General features: G+C 49.2%; 2 protein-coding genes across 6 annotated transcripts in view; both read right to left on the reverse strand.

The window, feature by feature from the left end:
- Crybg2 (crystallin beta-gamma domain containing 2) overlaps positions 1–2,139 on the reverse strand; it is a 31,787-nt gene extending 29,648 nt beyond the window's left edge. For all 5 annotated transcript variants that reach the window (XM_029565234.1, XM_029565237.1, XM_008836815.3 and 2 more), the window contains exon 1: positions 2,034–2,139. The gene's annotated coding sequence lies outside the window, so the exon portion shown is untranslated. The remainder of the gene's footprint in view (positions 1–2,033) is intronic.
- Positions 2,140–4,174: 2,035 nt separating this feature from the next.
- On the reverse strand, positions 4,175–13,353 carry Znf683 (zinc finger protein 683). The gene is made up of 6 exons (XM_029565249.1): positions 13,197–13,353; positions 11,865–11,991; positions 11,055–11,259; positions 7,052–7,719; positions 5,848–5,976; positions 4,175–4,459 (listed from the first exon to the last, which is right to left on the reverse strand). Exons 2-6 carry the CDS (start codon positions 11,979–11,981, stop codon positions 4,310–4,312), a joined length of 1,269 nt encoding a protein of 422 aa, XP_029421109.1. The 5' UTR covers positions 11,982–11,991; positions 13,197–13,353; the 3' UTR covers positions 4,175–4,309.
- Between the last annotated feature and the right edge of the window lie 5,060 nt (positions 13,354–18,413).

Consider the following 18,413-nt stretch of genomic DNA (forward strand, 5'->3'; position numbering starts at 1 on the left):
AGGAAGAAAAACATGTGAGAATATGTGTACACGCGTACACACACACACACACACACACACACACACACACACACACACACACACAGAAGCAGAGATGAGGGCTCTGATCACAATGGGGTGCAGGTCCATATCAGGGAAAGGAAGGGAAGACAATGCTCCAATAACACCCAAACCCCATTATTGCCAAGGTCCTCCTGGGTACCTGGCTTAACACCAGGGTTTGTGCCTATTTGATCACTTTTAAGCCTCACAATAATCCTAGAAGATATATATATATATATATATATATATATATCAGTGTCCACATTTTTCAGATAAGGAAAACAAGCCCAGAGAGGCAAAGTGACTTGGTCAGAGTCATACAGCTAGTGAGCCTTAGAGCAAATGCCACCAGGGCTGTCACGTTCCAGAGCTTGGTTGGACATCGCCACACTAATAGGGGTAAGATTTAGAAGTGCCTTGTTTTAGCCCCCCTGCCCCTTATCCTGGGTAATCAGCAGGGATCTGTAGCCTGTGCCTCAGTTCAGGGTCCCATTCCCATGCTGGTATCAGCAGGGTCCAAGTGTACACATAACGTGTCATCACTCTGGTCCTGCAAACCCTCCCCTTCCTTCCTCACTCCTGACTCACCTGCACCCCAAGCCTCCCTCTTCTCTGAGTGTGGAGGGGTGTGGGGAGAACTGCCTGGGCCTATAGGGCAGGTTTCTGCCAGACAGGGTAAGGGGGAGGGCGTTCCTCCCAGGTGGGGGTGGGCAGAGCACTGGCAGGGTGTGGGCACCCCAGGGCACTCAGGCTTCCAGGTACAGGGTAACTAGGCCCTCCCGTCTTTAGGGTGAGAGAGCAGAACAAACCCCTCCCCTCCGCCCCACCACACCCTCATCCCTCCTGGGCTAGTAGGCTGAAGACAGCTGGGTCATGATAAGATCAGAACAAATTGCCCGGTAACTGCAGAGACATACAAACACCTGGTGCCTGACCGCACACCCGCACTCTGTCCACACAGGGCCTGTGAGCTACTGAGGCCACTTAGATTTTCTCTGTCCCCTTACAGCCATCAGACTTCAGTCATCCACAGAGGAGGTTTTCCTTCCACTCAGACATCCACCATGAATAGGCTCAGAGAGGTGAAGCAAACTTGCTCAAATTACTCAGCCAGAGGCAACAAAGACTAGCAATCCCGGACCCTTGGCTTGCAATCTGGCCATCTCCATAGCAACAGAGCTTTTAGGGAAGTGAGTTCTGGAGTCAGTCAGCTGAAGCAAGTATCCCACAGTTTTACCACGGTGTGACTTTGGGTAGGTGATTTAACTTCTCTGATCCTCCATTTCCAGATCTGAATCACTTGGAATACCTGCCTTATAAGGCTGCCAAGAGGATTACTCCAGATAATCCAGAGAAAGCACCAGACTAATAGCATATAAAGGTTTATTGTTACAGTCTCCAGGTGCAGAGATGACGCGGAACCTATACGTGGCATCCGAGGGCAAATACAATGCAAAGACAACTCAGGAATCTGTCAGACTCAGGACAAAGGGACATGACGTTCAGAGAAACACTGGCTCAGATGTGAGAATCAAAGTCCACAGCAGCAGGAGGAACTACCACTGGGGAGAAAATCTTGGCAGGCAGCCTGACTGACAGGAAATTGTCAGAGGTATTTTAAGGTCTTGAAAAAGCACAAGGACAGCCAGATATAGTGGAGCACACGGGGTAATCCCAGCACTTGGGAGGCTGACTCAGGAGGATTGCCACAGTTTGAGGCCGTCTGTTTTACATACCAAATTCCAGGCCAGCCAAGGCTACATGGTGATACCTTGTCTTTTAAAAAAAATGCATAAGGATAACCCACAGTTTACACAGTTCACAGATCCCAATTTGTGGCACATTGGCACATGTTTTTTTGTGTGTGCTCTGAGATATCCACACATGCTGATTTGGACACTTATTACATTGTAAAACACACAGTCACAAATGCATACGCCCAGGCCAGGGACCCCACACCCCCAACCCAGCCCTCCTCCAACTCCCCTCACCTATCCGGGAGTCTGGCCTCCTCAGAGATCTCCTTTCCCTTGCGCTCCCTTCGGACCCTTAGTCCAGTCAAGAGCCGGCCCAGGCGAGACCCCAAGCCCTTGCGTGGCTCGGTCATGGCACTTGTGGCGGGGGCCACAGGATCGGCTGTCCAGGCGGAGAAGCGCCTCCCCCGACCCGCCCCCCTGAGCAAACAGCTGCCTCGCCCGCACGGGCCGCGGGAGGGGACCTGATCCAGATGCTGCACATCCCCTGGGGCGCTAGGCGCACTCTCAGGAGACTGTGCCCACCCTAGACCGCAGTCCGTGGGCGCTCCCCACGAGCCCCATCCCCTCCCTACCCGAGTCCCTGCTCTCTACTCGGTCCGTCCGGCAACTTCAGTTCTCAGGAGGTAGGTGTCGGGGGCTGATTGGTGCACGCATTGGGAGCTGCATTTGTGCAAAGACCTAGGAAAGGGGCCTGGGGCGAGCAGGGGCTGGGCGGCAGGGCTGAGCCTAGGGGCTGTCTAAGGAGTAGTAAGAGCTTGGGGGCGGAGCCTGGACAGAGAGTGGGCGGGGCCTAGCCCGAGGGGTTGGAATCCCAAGCACACAAAGGTGTGACAAGGGTGAGCTGGAACCCTCGCAGATGTCACTCCACACCAGGTGACGAACCACAATGAAATCCACAGGGGCGGGACTGGCGCCCCCTGCTGGAAATGGGTCAGAGAACACATAGTCTGAAGATGAGTCATTTTTAATTTTATGTGTATGGGTGTTTGGCCTCCATATATGTATGTACAACACGTAGGTGCCTGATGTCCTCGGAGGCCAGAAGAGAGCGTCGGATCCCCTGGAACTGGAGTTACAGATAGTTGTAAGCTGTCGTGTGGGTGCTGGGAACTGAGCCCTGGTCCTCTGCAAAAGCAGCTAGTGCTTTTAACAGCTGAGCCACCTTTCCAGCCCCATATGAGCCTTCGCACCTAATACTGCCCAGTTCACGAGTTGAGGTAGGGAACACATTGCACTTTTTTTTAAAATTTACTTTCATTTTATGTGTATGAGTGCTTTGCCTACATGTATGAAAGTCCACTTGTGTGTGTAATGATCGCAGAGGCCAGAAGAGGACATCAGAAATGTGGGTACTGAAAACCGAACCCGGGTCCTCTGCAAAGAGCAACCAGTGCTCTTTAGTCGCTGAGCCATTTTCCCAGCCCCAACCTTGCACTTTTAAGGGGATCCTTAATAAGGCAGAGAGGCAGGCCATCGGTAGGTTTCCAGATCTGCCCCCCCCCCCTTTTTTTGTCTTTTTGAGATAGGGTCTCCCTGTAGCCACAGCTGACCTAGAACTTGCTATGGAAATCAGGCTAACCTCAGTCTTACAGAGCTATGCCTGCCAGTGTCTCCCAAGTGCTGGGATTAAAGGCATGGACACCTGGCCCCACTCTCCTTTAGAGCCAGTTCTTTCCTGCCTGTAGCCCAAATTGGTTCTGCACCCCCCCCCAAATCCACACCCCTTTATCCTTTTACCTTTGTGGTAACTGGTCCTGGCACACAGAAGACACCATGATTCTCAGTCAAGAGAAGACAGAGGTACCTTATGTTTCTTTTCTTACCCCCACCCAAGGAGGATTACACCTGACCATGCCAGGGAATACCAGTTGCCACTGTGATGGCTGAGTAGGAATGGAAGGGTCAGAATGTGGTGGAAGGAGACCAGGGACAATTGGACTGGTGTTGGAAAAAGGTGTTCAGAAAGGAGGGCAAAGTGTCCTGTGCTGCAACAGCACAGTCTGCACGTGGCAGACTCCTGAAAGGCTGCACTGTCTATTGGTGAGTTGAGACAGAGGGCTCAGTCCCAGATAGGTCACAACAGCATGAAACCCAGCCTAAGGTAGATGGTTGGTCACTCCCACCTCACACAGGCTGTGTTCCTGACCTGCTCCCAGGCGAGATGTGGGGCTGACTGGTACACAGTAACATTCTCTTCCACCAACTCAGCACTGAGAAAAAAATCATTTATTTATTTATTTATTTTAAAATGGGGTCTCCTTGTAGCCCCAGCTAGCCTGAAACTCACTATGTAGATCAGGCTGGCCTAGATCTCACAGAGATCTGCCTGCTTCTGCCTTCTGAGTACTAGGATTAAAGGCAGTCACAACACCACCGCTCAGGCTGGCTGGTTCTTGCTTTCCCTGAGATATCAAAGACACCTTGACCTCGTCCACATTCCAGCATAACTGCTTCTCTGATGGTGCTTCCATAAGATCCTTGGTGCCACTGGGCAAGGCAGGTGAGAAAAGCTAGGGGCAGGTGGGTGTGGGCCAGGCCACAAGGCTGAGGGGCATGCAGTTGCTGGTTGGGCAGACACTGCACTGGAAGGGCCCGGTGCCTGAGTGCAGGCGTAGATGGGTCTTGAGGTTGCTGGAGCTGCTGAAGCGCTTGGGGCACATCTGATGGAACAGGCACTAGCATCAGTTCTGCCCTCCTGCTGCCTCAGGGTCTCTCTCTCTCTCTCTCTCTCTCTCTCTCCTGCACCCATCTTGGAAACACCTCCTCTAAACCCCCTCACTGTCAATGCAGGCCCAGAAGCTGTCCCTGGTGGTTTCTCACACAGAATGACGTTTAGAACCAGGCTGACTTGAATTAACATTTTGCTTTTACTCCCGTATGTCCTTGTGTGAGTGACTTCCCTGAGCCTTCCTTCTTCTATCAGTATCACAAGGATTGATTCCTGACCTCATAGTTAGGGACGACCAAATGAGGTAATCATCACATAGAACCTTGATGTTGGGGCTGCAGCGTCAATGGGTGTAGCCAACATATATGTGCTGGGAGCTGAATGAGCCAGGAACTGGCTTCATGTAGTCTTCCTCAGAAGCACGCCCGAATATCAATACTGCTATGTTATGGCAAGAAAGCAAAGGCTGGATCTGGAGAGATGACTCAATGGTTAAGACACTGACTGCTCTTGCAGAGGACCCAGGTTTGATTCCCAGCACCCACATGGCAGCTAGCAACCATCTGTAACTCCAGTTCCAGGGGATCTGACACTACCTTCTGACCTCCACAGGCTTTGCATGATATGGGTGCACTTACCTACATGCAGGCAATACATATAAAATAAAAAACAAAATATTTTGCTGGGCATCGTGGCCACGCCTGTAGTCCCAGTACTTGGGAGGCAGAAGCAGGTGGATCTCTGTGAGTTCAAGGCCAGCCTGGTCTACATAGTGGGTTCCAGGTCAGCTGGGGATACAGGGAGACCCTGTCTCAAAAAGACCCAAAAAAATTTTTTTTAATAAATAAAATGTTTTTAAAAAGAAAGAAAGCACAGGCTCAGAGGAATGAAGCCGCAAGTCAAAGATCACACCATGAGTTGGGAGGAAGAGCTAGGATTTGAACACAAGGAGTCTGACTCTGTAGCCTGGATTCAGAACAACACTGCTCTCTCGCTTTTGCCCCTGTAAAAGGAGAGGCTCCCTGCCCTCTGCCTCCTGAAGGATGAGGTCAGGCTCAAGGAAGGAGCTACGCTGAGCTAATGGTTTTCCTACTTGGGTTCCTTGCACACACTATGGCCTTAGCTCCAGGACAACCCCTGGAGGTAGGAAAGAGGATGCCTTTTCCAGGATCCTTAACTTCATTATTCTCCATGCATAGACAGACAGCTGAATTTTCTCCTTCTACAGAACTCACTCCATCCTTGTATCCCCTGAATTCTCCTCTCCATCTATACTTGCTCAGGAGGACTGAGGAATGGAGACCCAGGTACCACCCCTCCAGGAGCCTAGGAGTTCTTGCTAAGCTGCAAGTATACATGTGATAGGGAGAAGGGTCTTACCTGACATTGGTGGGGCCGCTCCCCAGTGTGTACCAAGTGGTGCTTCTGCAGGTGGGCCAGCTGGGTAAAGCTCTTCTGACACAGCGTACACTGGAATGGACGCTCTCCGCTGTGCACACGTAGGTGGACCTGAACCAGGTATGGAAAGAATGCTGCCAGCTGCCCAGAGCCCCCAGCCCAGTCTCCATCCACACCCCTGCAGGATCCCTCTATCATCTCCCTCAGAGACTGCCAACACCCAGGATACTCCCACCTCCTACAAGAGAGAAGGCAGAGTTTAAGAGGTCAGGTAAAGGGTACTCCAGATATTTCCTGGAGCAGCAACACTTAAAGTGTGATTCACAGACCAGCAGTGACAGTATCACGGAGGGAGCACTCTAGAAATGCAGATTCTAGGGCCCCACCCTAGACCTGCTGAGTCATTATCTCTGGGGCTGGGAACTGGGAATCTGCAGGTTTCTTAGCTCTCCAGGTGGTTTGACAATTGTTAAAAGTTTAAGAATCCTTCCTGCTGGAGGATTCAGCAGGGCTGTTTCCCTAATAGCAGTAACCTTTAAAAAATCTAGCTTGGGGTCTTTGCTAACACAGAGTGACAGGCCCATGGACGGCCCCTGCTGGACGATGTAGTTGATGACCCTTCAGAACCTGGCCTGATTTGTGGGATCCAACTTGAGAAAGGTTGGTTGTCAGACTGTGGTCTGCCTGATTCCCTCATCTGATCTTCAAAGACAATAAAGAGACTCAACTAGGAACCCAGAAAGGATGGTTGCCTGGAAAAGAGCTTTATAGTCAATCGAAGCTTAAACTTGATGATAAATCATGGTGGAAAAATCCTATCTATTCTAGCTTCTGTTTCTCGATTTTTAATTTAAATAAGGTGATCTCATAGACCATCTTCCAGGTTGGAGGAGATTTTGGCAGCCATTTATTTTTGATAGAGTCTCACTGTATTGCTCAAGCTGGCCTTGGGCTGGCTTATGCCACTGTCCGGCTTCAGCCTCCTGAATGTTGGAACTAGCACCAAGCTCAGCTAGTAGCCATCTTATCTAGTATCTCCATTGAGATGAATCTAAGGGCCATTTGGTCCTAAGGAGGTGCTCCAGAGTGGCTTTCAGATATCAGAACTTGATTCTGGAAGCAGGGCAAAATGTCACCAAAAGATCACTAAAAGACTAAGAGAGAGCAGGACCTGGGAGGTCAATACCTTGAGGTTGGAGAGCTGCCCAAAACTCTTGCTGCACACGTTGCACTCATATAGGATTTTACCATTCTCTTTCTTCAGAGGGTAGGGCAGGGCTGTGATACCTGCCCGGGGGCCTGACACAGCTTGCTTTGCTGGAGCTGCCACACCAGCTTGTCCTGGGGAGGAGGTTGAGGTGGCTGTAGAGCATGGACTCCAGGTCTGGGAATGCAAAGTGTGACCAGAATCTTGGAAAACCCTTGGGTAGAAAAGCAGGGTCTCCTGGACACTATGGGGCCCAGCCTCATTGGCTGTCATCAGCAAGCTGGAGGCAGCCATGTTCTGGTAAGAGGTGGCTTGGGGCAGCATGAAGAGGTGGGGACATTGGACAGAAGATAGGGCCCCATAGGTAAGTAGGTAAGGTGGAGGCAGAAGTTGATACCCAGGGTAGACAGAGTAGAGGTGGAAAGGGAGCCCTTTGGAGATGGGAGCTGGAGGACAAGGGCAGAAGGCCGAGGGACTAGGGCTCTTTCTATTCGGCCTGGGGCCTGAGGAGAAGCTGGTTTGAGGAGGGAGGGATGGACAGGGGCCTCTTTCTGGATGGCTTCCCATCTTTTCCCTGTTCGCTGAGTCCTTGGTTGTGAGTTTCTCATTGTCCATGGAGTCATCACAATGGCCTGGTGGCTGATGGTCTGAACCAGAAATGGAAAACAGTTAAGCCCCTCACAGCCTGGAATGAAGGTCTATCACCCATCAAGCCTGCCAAGATCAGAGTTGGGTAAGAACTCCAGCTGAAACTTGGGCAACTTGGGACTCAGTTTCCCCACTGCTACTGTGCCCACACTAAAAGCTGCTGGCATGTCTATAGCACTTGACAACTTCAGGGAGAGAAAATGATTCCAGCAGCTTACTAGACCTCCAGTGGAGAGATCAAGTGGGCAGATGGATGAATTGGGATGGAGTTTAAGAGAGAAATCCCAGATTAAGATATAAAATTGGCTGGGCTGGAGAGATGGCACAGCTGTGAAAGGCTAAGGCTAAGATATAAAACTGGATGTCCTGGGTCAAGAGGAGATCGCATAAGGGTGTTACTAGATCTTCTGGGTCCCAAGTGGCAGCTACTGAAAACATATGACAATTTACATTAAGTTTAATAAAATACACAGTTCTTGTTAGGCATGGTGGGGCATGCCTATAATCACAGAACTTGGGAGGGGGAGGTTGGAGGATCAGGAAAAAGTTCAAGGCCATTCTCAGTTTCATATCTAGTTCAAGGCCAGCCAGGGCTAGGTGAGAACTTGTTTTAAAACAAAGAAACAGGGCTGGAGAGATGGCTCAGTGGTTAAGAATTCTTCCAAAGGATCTGGGCTCAATTCCCTGCATCCACATGGCAGCTAACAACCGCCAGTAACTCCAGTTCTAGGGGATCTGATACTCTTTTCTGGCCTCTGCAGGTATTGCATGCTCATGATTCACTTACATACATGCAGGCAAAATACTCATATACATAAAATAAAAATAATAGCCGGGCGTGGTGGCACATGCCTTTAATCCCAGCACTCCGAAGGCAGAGGCAGGAAGATCTCTGTGAGTTCAAGGCCAGCCTGGTCTACATAGTGAGTTCCAGGACAGCTGGGGCTACAGGGAGACCCTGTCTCAAAAAAGACCAAAAATAATAATAATAAATAATAATAAAAATATTTAATAAACAGGCCAACAAAAAACAGAAACAAACAAAAATAAAAAAAATAAAAAAAACTGGGCTAGCAAGATTGCTCAGTGAGTAAAGGAATTTGCTGACAACCTGAGTTCAATTCCCAGGAACCCACATGATAGAAAGAGAAAACTAACTCTTGCAAGGTGTTCTCTGACCTCCATTCATGCACAAATGCACACGTGTACTTGTACAGTCCTGAACACACACATACATGGACATACACACTAAGCAAATAAATTTTTAAAAAAAGGGAACAGCAAACAAATTCGGGTTTTTAGTTGTACTAGCCACACTTGCAGTGCACATAGAGCTGACTGAGCACGGCAGCCTGTGATCCCAGCAATCAGGGAGAGGAGGCAGGAAGATCGTGAGTCCAAGGCCAGCCTGGGCTATATAGTTAGGAAATAAAAGTGATGAATAGTTTCTGGCATTGCACAGCACAGGTACAGAATAGTCCCACTGCTACAGAAACTTCTTTTGAGGTATTATTCCAAATAAAGAGACTAGGAGAGGGGAAGAGAAAGGGGGCAGCTGGAGAGGTGATGGGAGGGAAGAGACGACAGAAGACACGAGATACAAGAGGACAGGGAGCAGAGGCATCATATCTAGATGGAGTTTGAGGCCAGACAACATTTAAAGGTAGAGAAACAGGCAAGAGAAACCGACATAGCAGCTATGGGGTAGGAGTAAGACTGGCAATCGATGAAGTACCAGGGCTGGGTCCTTAGAGTGTAGAGAGTGCTTGCCTAGCATGGGCGAAGATCTGATTTCTATACCCCGCATTCAAAACAGTCAAATATTGAAAAGAAAAAAAACGAATTATCCACTTGGACCCTCATTTCTTCCCTCAACCAGGTTCCCAGAGCTACTCTACTCTGTGCCCTATGCTAGGGTCCTGCTGGGGTCACAGGACCTAGATGGACAGTCCCTGCCCTCCAGGGGGTCTCTGTTGCCTAAAGAAAGGGTGTGTTCTAGTACAACAAACCTAGATCTAGATCTGGTATACGTGGCCCTCCCTTATTGATGAAGAAACAAGGCTTTGCGATGGGTGTGCCCAAGTCAAGGAACTAAAAAGGGCGGATTCAGAATTCCAAGCCCAGTTCCCTGAGTCCCAGGCCAGTGCTCCTATCTTATCACAGACTGTTTGAAGACTAAGGAGACTCAGCAGGTAAGAATGCTTGCTGTATAAGCCTGAGGAACTGAGTTTGAATCTCCAACACACACAGTGACTTGCTAACACCAACATAAAAAGATGTGCGTGTTCCTGTGCAGGCTTGTAGCCCCAGTGCTATCAGGAGTGGAGACAAGAAGATCATGGAGGCTTGCGGGCTGACAGCCTACCTGCAGTCCTGGTGAGAGACCCTGTCTCAAGGTAGTAAGGCAGAGTGACAGAGCAGAATGATGGACATCCTCCTCTGGCCTCCACTTGGGCATGCGACACTCACCTACATATACATATACATATACCACACACACAGAAACACCACACACACGTACACACATACACAAACACACAAATTTTAACTGACTCAAATAATTTGCTCATTATAAAAAGGAGGGGTGGAGCTGGAGAGATGGCTCAGTGATTAAAAGCACTGACTGTTCTTACAGAGGACCCAGGTTTGAATCCCAACACCCACATGGCGGCTAACAACTGTCCATAACTCCAGTTCCAGAGGAGCTGACGCCCTCCTCTGACCTCCGAGGGCATTGCATGACACAGCTGCACTCTTATACATGTAGACAGTACACTCATACACATAAAAAAATAAAAATAATAATTTTTTTAAAGAGGGGACGGGAGACCAATGAGATGGCTCAGTGGGTGAGGGAACTTGCCACCAAGACTGACAACTTGAGTTCAATTCCCGGGACCCACAGAGTAGAGAGAACCAACTCTCTCCAATCAGTTGTCCTCTGATCTCCACACATATACTGTAGCACACACACATATACACACATACACACGCACACACACACACGCACACAGACAAATAAGTAAATGTAAAATTTTTTTAAATGTCTGCAGTAACCCAAACATTCTAGGGCAGCAAAGTGTCACCCTACCCCTGATGATTGGCTATACCAGTTGCTATACCCATTCCTGAGAAAACTGATGTCACTGGGAAAGTCCCCAGCTTCCTCCAGCCAGAACTCCAGGACAAAATGTGACATTAAGTATGCCTGGGCCTCTGTCCTTACCCATGACACAGAGTCCCAATCCTCTCCCCATCCCCCAACCTGTGCCTTTCCAAGCCTCCAGCAAGGCTCTCTGGTCCAGCCTCCCTTCTCCCCCAGCCCTGTGCTTACTCATGCTTGAGACATCCTCTCTGAGATCCTGTGGGTCCACCTCCAAGGATGCTGACTGCAAGGCACAGAGATATAGGTCCAGGCTCTGGGGGCAGGCCAGCAGGGCAGATCTGGCTGTTGCTAAGGACAAGGGGTACATCCAGCTGGACAAGGACAAGCCACGAGCAGCCATTGTGTCTGGAAATGGCCTGCAGGCTGAGAATACCTGGAAAGGACGAAGAACAGGGCAGGGGGAGTCTGAGACTTGGGGGGGCCCTCGGATGGGCCCGTCTCTACTTTGGTTTCTAAAGGGGAGAAACTAAGCCATGGATGGCCACTCCACATCTGTCATTTAAATGGCTGTCCTTCCCTCCTCTAAAAGTTTCTTTCCCCAAGAGCTTTTTCTCACTGACCCCAATTGTTCTCTTTTCCCCATAGAACCTGTCCTGTTCTCTGTCTGAATCCCTCTTCCTGACCAACCTGATCTCCATCAACTGTGTTGTTTTGAGTGGGACCAAGATGAACTTGGGGAAAATCCTCATCCAACCCTGCAAAGTCCACAGGATGACCCTGAGCCGCCTCCCACTACAGCCCAAGTCCATGGTCATAGCAGCAAAGCCTTCTGCACGAACTTTTCTCCATCTTCTTGCCCCTTCTGAGCCCCTGGGGTATGCAGACAGGGTCTCTGGCATCTCAAGGACATGTCACCATGATTGCCTGGGGCAGGGGCTGTTCCAGACCAGGAAAGTCGGGGTCTAGCCCATTCAGACAGTGTAGCTCTTCCTCCTAACTGGCATACATTCTCAGAGAGAAAGATGGACCCCATCCTACCTGGTTTTCTTGACAGAGCTGGAAGTCCAGGCGGGGGGACAGGAAGTCTCCTGAACCCCCCAACTTGGCCTTGGTCTCGTGGCAACAACCCAACTGGGTAGCTGATTTTCCCTTCATATTCCTCCTACTAGATGGGGAGACAGGCGAGTCAAAGTGAGATGTGAAGGTCCTCCCAGCCTGTGTTCTAGCACTGGTCCCACTAACATGCTGTGTGGCTGTGAGTCAGTCACTTTCCTTCATGGCCTCAGTTTCCACATATGAAAAATGGAGGGTTGGCCCTAGAGATGTGGCTCAGTTGATAGCATGCTTGCCCAGGATGCATGAGGCCCTGGGTTTGATCCCCAGCACCATATAAATTGGGTGTGGCAGTATACACCTGCAATCTCAGCACTTGGAGGTAGAGGAAAGAGGATCAGGACTTTAAGGTCATCCTTATCTACATAGCAAGTTCAAGTCTGTGTGAGACCCTATCTCAAAAAAGTAAATAAAGCTGGGCATGGTGGCGTATGCCTTCAATCCCAGCACTCAGGAGACAGAGGCAGGAAGATCTCTGTGAGTTCGAGGCCAGCCTGGTCTACATAGCAAGTTCCAGGCCAGCTCGGGCTACAGGGAGACCCTGTCTCAAAAAGACCAAAAACAAAACAAAAAAAAACAAAAACAAAAACAAAAAAGTAAATGAAATGGAGGGTTGTCCTGACTGATGTGTGAGGACTTTCTTAGCATTGACCTGTAGAAGCCAATGATGCTCTCCCAGTAGGTGCAGAAAGGGGAGTAAATGGAGAGGAAAGTTCTCTTGTAGGTTCTGGGGGAACATTCTAGATTTCTCCAAGCTACAGAGAACTGAGGAGCCTGCCCTTTCCATGCAGAATAGGATCCACACCAACCAGAGGTTCCCACCATCCCAGCTCACCCAGACAGCTTTTCTGGAAAGCTGAGGAAACCTCAGGGTCTCGTGATCATGAGTATCCCAGGCTCCACTCCCTCACAAGCCAGGAAGCCATAGAAGGGGAGCCGAGAGTCCCTGAGTGCCACCTGGCTGGCCTGTCAGGAAGATGCCCCAGCACTCAGCTGATTGCTCAGTCAGTGCCCCACTGCTATGGCATCCTCATCTGAGGCCACACAGTGCAAGTCACCTTAGCTGGGCAAATGCCATATGACTGGTTCTCTTTCCCCTCAGTGACCTTGAATGCTCCTCAGACCCTAAAACCCTCCATCCAGTGTCTCAGCCCTCCAACATCTTTCCCTTGTCCCTCTCTCCCAACTCTTCCCCAACCTGCCTCAGGTCTCAAATACCGTAGCCTGGAAGGCACCTGCTGTTAGGGGGCTCTTCACCTGGTTCTGCAGCAGCCCTCTTTGGCTGGGAAGGAAGGAGGGCAAGCAGGCAGGCAGCAGTGCCCGGGTCTGAGGCCCTGGGGTGTGTGAGAGCTGACAGGAAAGTGATGCTTTTGAAGTTGCCTTAAATAGGAAGAGGGGGAAAGGCAAACAGGCCCCAGAGACCTGACAGGGCGGCCTGCCCCTGGCCTATAGCAGCTCTGCAAGACAAGTGCTTAGCTGTGAGCTGTAGCCAACAAAGTGCTGGCATTGTAGAGAGAGACAGAGACAGAAAGACAGAGAGACAGAGAAAGAGACAGAAAGACAGAGTGAGACACTGAGACACAGAGAGAGAGACAAAGACAGAGAAAGAGACAGAAATAAAGAGACAGAGACAGAGAGAGACACAGAGAGGCACACAGAGACAGACAGACACAGAGACCCTGGTCTACATAGTGAGTTCCAGCCCAGCTGGGGCTACAGAGAGACCCTGTCTCAAAAAAGACCAAAACAAACAAAAAAACAAACAAACAAAAACCAAAAAGAAAACACCAACAACATCAAATGCTAGAGTTAATAGAGTTGAGTTCTTCTGGGAACAAGGACCACTTCGAGACAGAAACAGGCAGTGGTGGTATCAGGAAAGACTGGTGGTAGGACGCAGGGTCAGGAACAGGCAGAGACAAGAATAGACAATCCAGAAGGGGTTAGATAGAGAACAGAACAGGTGCTGATCTCACAGAGCAGAGGCCTGGGAGTCAGCAAAGTCTCCTCCTCCCCCTCCTCTTTCTCTTCCTCCTCCTCCTTCTTCTCCTCTTCCTCTTTCCCTAACCCCGAGGAATTCTATTTATATTGAAAGCTGAGGTCCCAAGATGGGGCACAAGTTCATTCAGGAACATGGCAAAGTGGTATCAAGTGGGACATGACTGGAAAAGGGAGACTGCACAGGTTCCGGTGGAGCAATTCCACATGAGCATGAGACACTTCTCCAAGTTCTCATCTGTGTGAGTCTGACCAAGGAGAACATGGTCTTAGCCCAGTGTGTCCAGGTCTAGCTCAAGGGATACAATCCCAACCAGCCATCAAACTCTACCTTAGCTGTGCCACCTGGGTGAGCTAGAACATGGGGGATCTCAGAGCAGCAGCCATGATCCCAGGACATGTTTGTTTCATTGATCGACTTTTACAGTACTGAGGATTGAACCCAGGGCCTTGTGTATCCTAGGCAAGTGCTCTACCACTGAGCTATAAGCTCAGCCATCATGGGGTATGTGATATGTTTCTCTGCCAGCTCAGACAGGCAGCTGGTCCTCCAGCCACCATGGTTTTCATTACTTCCTGTCGTGATTACTTTCCCACACAGCTGATCCTAATGTCTGTGAGGGTCTCAGGGAGAGGAAGCGCCATATTCTCCATTCTGTTCCCTGTCAGGTTTTCTTGGATGTGCAGCATCTGGACCTCTCCCTCTTCTGTCCTCAGGAAGAAAGAAGGTTCTCCCTCTTTAAAAGCCCAAATGGCCAGATATTTACTCCCAACCTTCCTTCTCCTGCACACGTTGCAGGCACCCAGGGTCCTTGCCATCAGGTGGATCAGAAGCCAGTGGCCCACTCCGTGACTATGCAGAGCGACATCTTCCAGAGAAGATGTTGTCTAAACAGTATCCCATGTAGCTGAGGCTAGCCTTGAATTCTTGATCCTCATGCCTCTGCTTCTCAAACATGGGCTATCAGGGGTACATGCCCTGGGCTGGGATATGAGTGTAGGCTGTGATTCTGACTGTCCCAAATCTTTGTTGATATAAAGTATGCTGTTGCTATTGTTTTGTTTTGTTCCTTTAATTTTTATTTATGTATATGAGTGTTTTGCCTGCTTGTATTTAAGTACACTACATGCATGCAGTGTCCACAGCAGGCGTTGGATTCCTTGGGCCTAGAGTTACAGTTGTTAGCCACTGTGTGCGTGCCGGGAACCAAACCCAGGTCCTCTGCTAGAGTAGCCAGTGCTCTTAACCCCTGAGACATCTCTGTGGCCCAATCTACTGTTTGAGACAGGGTTTCATGCGGCCCAGCCAACCTCAAACTCCCTCTGCAGCACAGGTTTGCCTTGAACTCTGGGACCCTCCTGCCTCTGCTTCCCAGGCGCTGGGATTACAGACGTGACTATCATACAGGACTTTGTCTGTTTGAAGTACCTTGCCTCTCTGCAAACTAAGCAAAGTCTCTACCACTGCCCCAAGTCCTCCAGCCCTTCTTTAAGTACCTCGTGAAGAAATCCCTTTTCTGTTTATGTCCTCTGAAATGGCTTCATAGCTGACAACCAAGAATCCATGTGACACATGCCGAGACTATGAGATGAAGCAACAGGGCTCAGGCTAGAATCTTCCAAGGATCAGAGTAAAGAGCTACTTTTATAAGCAGCTTGCTCTGTGCCTGTGCTGGGCCAGGACTTTCAAGCGTTTTATCTCATTTAATCTCCATAATAAACCTGTAGAGTTAGTTCTGTTATTCCCATGATCAACAGGGCTCACAGAAAGTGAGCAACTCATCCAGGGTCACACAGCAAATAGCCAAGAGCTGTCTCATGTCAAACCTGAGACTCCAGTACCTCTTAGTAATGTGAGCTCCCCCCACACTAACACACTGGAGAAGGTGGTGTACTTGGGTCCTAGTACTCATTGCCTACCACCTTCCTTCCTCCATTTGTTTGTTTGCTGACTATTTATTGTGGTACTGGGGATTAAACCTAGGGCCTTATACATATAGACAAGTGCTCTACCACTAAGCAACATCCCAAGCCCTTCCTGTCAGCGCACACCATGGCATGCAAGTAGAGGTCAGAGGACAGCTTTTGGGAGTTGGTTCTTTTTTTCCTTATGGTTCTAGGGTAAGTGATCTCTTAGGCCCTTTTCCTTCTATTAACCACACAATGATACATACTAGCGGTACAAACAGGAAATCTAAGAGCAAAGTGTGGTCAATCCCCTCCTCATACTTCCCAGCGACCACTAAACTGCTTGGTGGCTGTCTCTCACCCTATTTGTTTGTTTTTTGTTTTGTTTGAGATACAGTCTCACTCTGTAGCCCTGGCAATTACTGAGTAGACCAGGCTGGCCTTGAACTCAGAGATCTGCCTGCCTCTATCTGCAGAGTGCTGGGATTAAAGATGAGCACCATCACGCCTGGCCTGACTTTTTGTTTTTTTTAAAGTTTACTTTGTAACAAAACTTTTATGAACGTTTTTAAAAGAGGCTCAACTCTTAATGAAAGTTATGATTTCTAAACTTAAATTGAGGCAAATGAACCAGTAAACAGTTAAATGGGTGTTAAGTTTTGCTCTTATGGAAGCATGCCATTATGGAATGCATGTGCTCTGCTGTTTTTCTCTACCCAACACTGTTACCATGCCTACACATGTCTGTCTCCTTTTTCCTGACTATATAGTATTCCATTGTGGGGGTCTGCTTCCTATTGGCCTTCCTGTCTTGGTGGACAGGGAGATAGACACAAAGCTGGAAAACACCTCCTACAGAGTAGGTGTGTTGAGTGGTTAATCTAGGCCTGCTAGGTTCTGTCCAGCTGGGTGACTTCATGGCAGGTTTCTTAATCTCTCTTGTTTCTTTATCTGTCAATCTTTGCCTCATAGAGTTTTGTCTAGGATTCCTCAAGATAATTCATGTAAAGCCCTCTAGGGTAGGGCCTGGCCCACGAAAACACTTGAAACCTATAACAGTATAGTACATCACCCTTCACCTGGTTAGTCAGGGAGCTTCCTAAGAGGGTCAAAATGGGTAGGACAGCACTTGGAGAGACTGTGTTCTATTTTATTGCTTTGCTCATTAACCATTTTCTGACTGGGGCCACTGTCCTCACGCAAAGCAGTCTTCCCTCACCCAGTCCACATACCACCAGCACCACAACTCAAGGTATTGAGGCATTGCAGCCTTTGCCATATGCCAGCAATGAGGAAAAACATTTCCACAATGTGTCACCTCACCCTGTCAGCATTGTGACCCTGCAGAATGAGATGCCATTATTTCCATTTTACAGGGGAGAAAACTCAGTAAAAGAACCTGATTCACTCAAGACCCAGAAGTTGAAGACAACAGAGCGCAGGAAGGAGGTTTTGCAGGTGTGGTGCTGAGGAGGTGGGCAGAAGGGGACAGAGTTGCACTTATGAAGAATGATAAACCTAGAGACTGAATGCACAGCATGAACATGGGGCTGAGAATGTTGAAGAGAGGCTGGAGGGATGACTCAGTGGTAAAGAGCACTTATTAATCTTGCAGAGAACCCAGGTTTGGTTCCCAGCACCCCATCAGGCAGCTCATAACTTGCCTGTAACTCCACTTCCAGGGGAACTGATGCCTGCTAGCCTCTGAGGGCACCTGCAGGCATGTGGTACACATGAACTCACATAGGTATACACACACACACACACACACACACACACACACAGAAGAGGGAGAATGGATCCCCGAGAATTACCACAGAGTCCAGAGAACGTGCAAGAACAGAGTCTTTATTCGGGCTTAAGCTCAGACTCTCAGACCAAACTAACGTGGTAGGTCTGAGAGGCTCTGGAGACTGAGGCAGGAGGATCACAAGTTCTAGATCAGCTTGGGAAGTCTGAATGAAAAGAAAAAGGAAGAAAACAAAAGGAGGGGAAAGAAGGAGGGAGGGAGGGAGGGAGGGAGGGAGGGTTTCATTCTAGTATCAGGAGTGAGTAGTAGCTGTGTAGCACAGGGTATGCTTAGTCCTAGGGTTAGTCTGTAAAACTGGTGTGTTAGAGTCTGTTACTATGATAAAATTCTCAAGGGAAACAATTTAAAAGGAGGATAGGTTTATTTTGACTCATAGTTCTAGGGGTTTCAGCCAGTGGTCAGCCGGTCCCATGGCTTTCAAGCCTATGCTGAGGCAGAACATCCTGGTAGAGCTACTTACCTTCTAGCAGCCAGGGAAGCAGAAACGGAGAGAGAAAAAGGACTCAGGACAAGATATACTCTTCTAAGGCATGCCCCCAGTGATCTAGTTCTCCACTGAGAACCCAACCTCCTAGCTTCCACTATATCCCCATAATGCCATTAAATTACACATCCATCTGCATTCAGGTGCCCTTGGAGGCCAGAAGAGGGCATTGGATCCCTCAGAGTTGAAATTACATGTGGTTGTGAGCTATATGATGTGGTGCTGGGCAGTGAACTCCAGTCCCCTGAAAGAACAACAAATACTGAGCTCTCTC

This window comes from Nannospalax galili, unplaced genomic scaffold, assembly GCF_000622305.1.
Source record: "Nannospalax galili isolate Female #2095 unplaced genomic scaffold, S.galili_v1.0 scaffold1258, whole genome shotgun sequence".
Classification (NCBI taxonomy): Eukaryota; Metazoa; Chordata; class Mammalia; order Rodentia; family Spalacidae; genus Nannospalax; species Nannospalax galili.

Bases quoted from the DNA above. Each gene is read 5' to 3' on its own strand.
- Znf683 (XM_029565249.1), bottom strand. From the start codon at position 11,981: ATGAAGGGAAAATCAGCTACCCAGTTGGGTTGTTGCCACGAGACCAAG. The intron at 11,260-11,864 runs GTAGGATGGGGT...CGTCCTTTCCAG, and splicing joins AGCTCTGTCAAGAAAACCAG to GTATTCTCAGCCTGCAGGCC. The intron at 5,977-7,051 runs GTATTGACCTCC...TACCTGGTTCAG, and splicing joins GGCAGCTCTCCAACCTCAAG to GTCCACCTACGTGTGCACAG.